The 4,305-nt window shown below is 38.1% G+C and overlaps 1 protein-coding gene across 1 annotated transcript; it reads left to right on the top strand.

Moving 5' to 3' along the window:
• The first annotated feature begins 1,528 nt into the window (after window positions 1-1,528).
• Window positions 1,529-3,793, top strand: LOC125869693 (uncharacterized). Its single transcript, XM_049550148.1, has one exon. The coding sequence runs from the start codon at window positions 1,529-1,531 to the stop codon at window positions 3,791-3,793; it is 2,265 nt and encodes a 754-aa protein (XP_049406105.1).
• The last annotated feature ends 512 nt before the right edge of the window (window positions 3,794-4,305 follow it).

Raw genomic sequence — 4,305 nt, 5'->3', positions numbered from 1 at the left:
AATGAACTTTACTCTTACTCTTTACTCATCAACTCAAAACTCAAGCCTTAAAACAAAGTTAAAATGTTTGTAAAAGTCTTCTGGAAAACTCTATGAACTTCTCTTGACTCTTAAATTTCCTTGAATTGAATTATGGAATTAGGTGGCGACTTCTTAAATTAGTCAATTAACTTTGGAAATCTCCAAAATGTTGTACACTATTTTGACCCGATTAAAATGGGGTATAACAACTTGGCGACTTCACTGGAGACTTAATAAGTTCTAACCACAACAGATTTAGTTTAATTAGGCTTTTATGTGCTTACTTTAATTACATTATTTGTTGTAAACTGTTTTTACATGCAATTGATTGTTTGTTTGCGTTGAATTATTTTCACATGATATAAATCATTCATTAGCTATAAATTATGTTTACATGCTATAAATTGTTTGTTTGTTATATATGATTATGTGTTACTGCTTTTCTTAACTGTCATTCCGTTCATATTTCTCCACTTCTTGGAAATTCACACTATCACACGTACACGCGAGGTGTATTTTGCGCACCCGCAAGTTTCTTTCAAAATTCCAAAATTTAGGAGAGTTGGCATATGCGCAGGGTGTCCGAATCTTTTTTCGTGTGACCGCGTAGCCTTCTCACTCGAGTAGTCCACTCGGAAACCTTGTGTCTAGTAAAACCACTCCTAGTTTACCCAAAGTAGAGCTAAACCAACACACTTTACAAGGAGCATACATCATTTCATGACCTAAGAGACTTTATACCCTTGGTGTATTAAGTCCATTAGTCGACTTTACCTTAAATGTCCAAGTGGGTTTCCAACCCCAAGTGACGACCTATCATTAATTATGTGTATATTTGAGAAATATTTATACCTAAATATGGACCATTTGCTCTAATTAATTAAACTTTAGGGACGGTATGACTAACCTTTCTGTGACAGATACGAAGACTTGACGATGAAACACAATAGGTGGTGATCTCACCAAAAGGAACCAAGAAGGACGGACATACTAGAATTTCTTTTACTTTAGGAAGTACTTTACGTTGTATTTATTAGACATGTAATAAATAATTTCATTATCTAGTACTTTATATTTGGAGAAATAAAATTATTTAATTAATCAAGAGCAGTGGGATGACATATTATGGCAAATATACTTCTTAAATTTACGTTAGGCCAACCTCTGGCACAAAGAGGTCACAAGCATATTAGGACACGTTTACATGTTATCTTTGTGATATATTTGACTTTACTTGATGACTTGTTTACATGTTATTCTTACAACTTATTTGACTCTACTTGATGACTTGCATGCTACGCGATTTATTTGAATTATGTGAACATGACTTCACTTTTTCATTTAAAACTAACATTATTTTTGTCTTATTATTATTTTATTTTTATTTTTTCCCTACAAAAGTTGATTCGTGTTGACAATCGAGCTGGCCGACCATCCTTACTTCACAAGGTCCAAGTCATCGACATTACCTCGACGTAGTTGGGCTATTCAAGGAAGAAAAATTACTATGACTAATCCAACCACATCTGATCCAATTGGTCCAGGACATATCATGGTTCCTAATGACTCTCCCGAGACTTCCGAAGATAGAACTGCTATTCAACATGATGAACACATCGCTCGTTTGACTCAAGAGATTGAGGATTTACGTAGTGAACTAACTCGGGTTAGGGACTTGACCAATTTATCCATCACACTCCAAAGTCCACTTCATGAACCTAGAAGTACTGCACCAAATCCACCTCGTTTTTCATCACTTGATTCACCAGTTCCTGAACACTTTCCTCCACAACAACCTCCGCCTACCAACAATAACCTTCCTTCAACTACCCCCATAAATCCATCAAATTTTCCACCCGTCTACACTCCTCCACAGAGTCAACCACCTACTTACAATACCTATGCTACTCCTCCTAATCCATCACTTGTCAACCCACAAAACCAACCTCCAACCCATACTCCTCATATTTCTCTACCCACCAACATTTATCCACTACCTACAACTAATCATGTAAACCCATCAAATATACCACCTCCAATCCAAAATACGCCCATTGTCCAAACTTATACAACTCAGCATATACAAGGGGCACATATTGCCACTCCTTATGTGCAACATGTTCCTCCAGTATATGCGATGGAAACTCAAGCCTTTACCAACCCAATACCGGTCAAGTTTCAACCCGAGGTAGATCAATATGAGGAAATGGAGAAAGATGTCAAGGCAAAGGCTGATGATGTGTTAGCTAGAGAGATTCGTGATCTTAAGGAAGCAATGAGAAACCTCCAAACTACTAGGGGAAACAAAAGCCTAGAATATGAGGATCTCTGTGTGCAACCTGATATTGATTTGCCTGTAGGGTACAAAATGCCAAAGTTTGATACTTTCAATGGAATTGGTGATCCTCATACACATCTAAGGGCGTATTGTGATAAACTGGTAGGAGTGGGGAGAGACAAGAGGGTCAGAATGAAGTTGTTCATAAGAATTTTATCTGGTGAAGCTCTTGCTTGGTACACACAACAAGATCTCCATAAATGGCGCGGTTGGAGTGATATGGCACAAGACTTTATGGATCGATTCAAGTTCAATACCGACATCATACCAGATAGGTTCTACCTCACTAAGTTAAAGAAGAAGTCTACTGAGACATTTCGTGAGTATGCTCTACGTTGGAGGTCAGAAGCAGCTAGAGTCCAACCACCGATGAGTGAGAGTGAAATGACTGCTACCTTTATTGAATCCCAAGATAGCAGTTTTTACTATGAGAAACTGATAACCATGATGGGACAAAAGTTCACAGAAATCATTAGAATGGGAGAAATCTTGGAAGAAGGGATCAAATCAGGAAGAATCCAAGACTTTACAACCTTGCATGCTGCAAGCAAAGCAATTCAATATGGTTCTATCAATGGGAACAAAAAGAAGAAAGAAGATGTATCTGCTGTCATGATTGGCCAAGGACGCATGCCAGGTCAAGTTTCTCCCTACCTAAATCAACCACATCAACCCATTTACCCTTACCAATATGGTGAAGCCTCACAGGCTCTCTACCATCCTCCATCAGCTCCTTACCATGTCTACAACACCCAAGCGAACTACTATCAACCTCGAGCTCCTACTTATAATAAACCACATTCATACCAACCACTCCAAGCTTCACCTTTTCAAAATCGACCATATACCGCATCTAGAGCTCGTCCAAATCATGAAATCAAAACCACTCGCAACTACACAAAAATAGCCAAACCATTGGCTCAGTTGTTCGAGAGGTTGAAGACAGCAGGTATGATACAACCGATTAAAGGGAAAATTCCTGATCCTATTCCAAAATGGTTTGACGGTTCCAAGCGTTGTGCCTATCATTCTGGAGTTGTTGGACACGACACCGAGGATTGCTATGGTCTCAAAAACAAGATTGAAGCTTTGATTAAAGAAGGAGCAATCCAACTTACTGGACCTCAGCCCAACGTGAACAACAACCCTCTGCCTAAACATGGAAATGCTGATGTGAACATGATAACCATAGAGGAAAATGTGGTGCTGAACGGAGGTATTGTGCCCATTGGAAGGGTGAAAAATAATACTTTATCGGCCTTTGATGCTCATATCATGACAACCCATGAACAAGCGTTGATAGAGGTTACTGTTGCAACATCTTACATGTCTCTCTACAACAGCGAGACACCGACCATTTGGGGTGCTGAACCAGAGGAGACTTTGAAGAATTGGACTTGTACTCCATCTCTGGTTCGCCGGGAGTCTTGGTAGATTGAACAAGTAGTAAAACTTTTTGGAGTAGCATGATTTTGTTTTTATAAAAAAAATCGAGGCTTAAATCGTGCCTTAAAACTTTATGTTGTTTTGCCTCATTTTTTGAAAGCTTAATTGCAAAATCTATGAATGCATTTCCTATTTTCCTAATTACCTCTTACTTATTACTTTCATTTTTTTTTATATATTAATTTTCAAATTAAATCTGCCAACTTTATGATTGTGACGTAATGAAACAAATGAACAAAGTTTGAAGCCAAGCAAGATTTTCAAAGGATGTGAAGACAATCTATAGTTGAACAATCGACCAAAAAACATGACAACATGACAATATTCGAGCATGAGGTTTTCCATTCAAGAGAAGTCAAGAAACTACACCAAAGGGCGACTTTAGATAGGTTTCTTTTAAATGTAACTTCCACTTTTCATGTAATTCACGAACTACATTCCGACCTGATTCCTTTGGCAGGATACGTAGGCAACCCACATAGGGTTTGGTTTTACAGTAG

This window comes from Solanum stenotomum, chromosome 7, assembly GCF_019186545.1.
Source record: "Solanum stenotomum isolate F172 chromosome 7, ASM1918654v1, whole genome shotgun sequence".
NCBI classification, from domain to species: Eukaryota; Viridiplantae; Streptophyta; class Magnoliopsida; order Solanales; family Solanaceae; genus Solanum; species Solanum stenotomum.
Note: the sequence above shows the minus strand (reverse complement) of the source record. Positions and strands in the feature narration are given on the sequence as shown.

Bases quoted from the DNA above. Each gene is read 5' to 3' on its own strand.
- LOC125869693 (XM_049550148.1), top strand. From the start codon at position 1,529: ATGACTAATCCAACCACATCTGATCCAATTGGTCCAGGACATATCATG.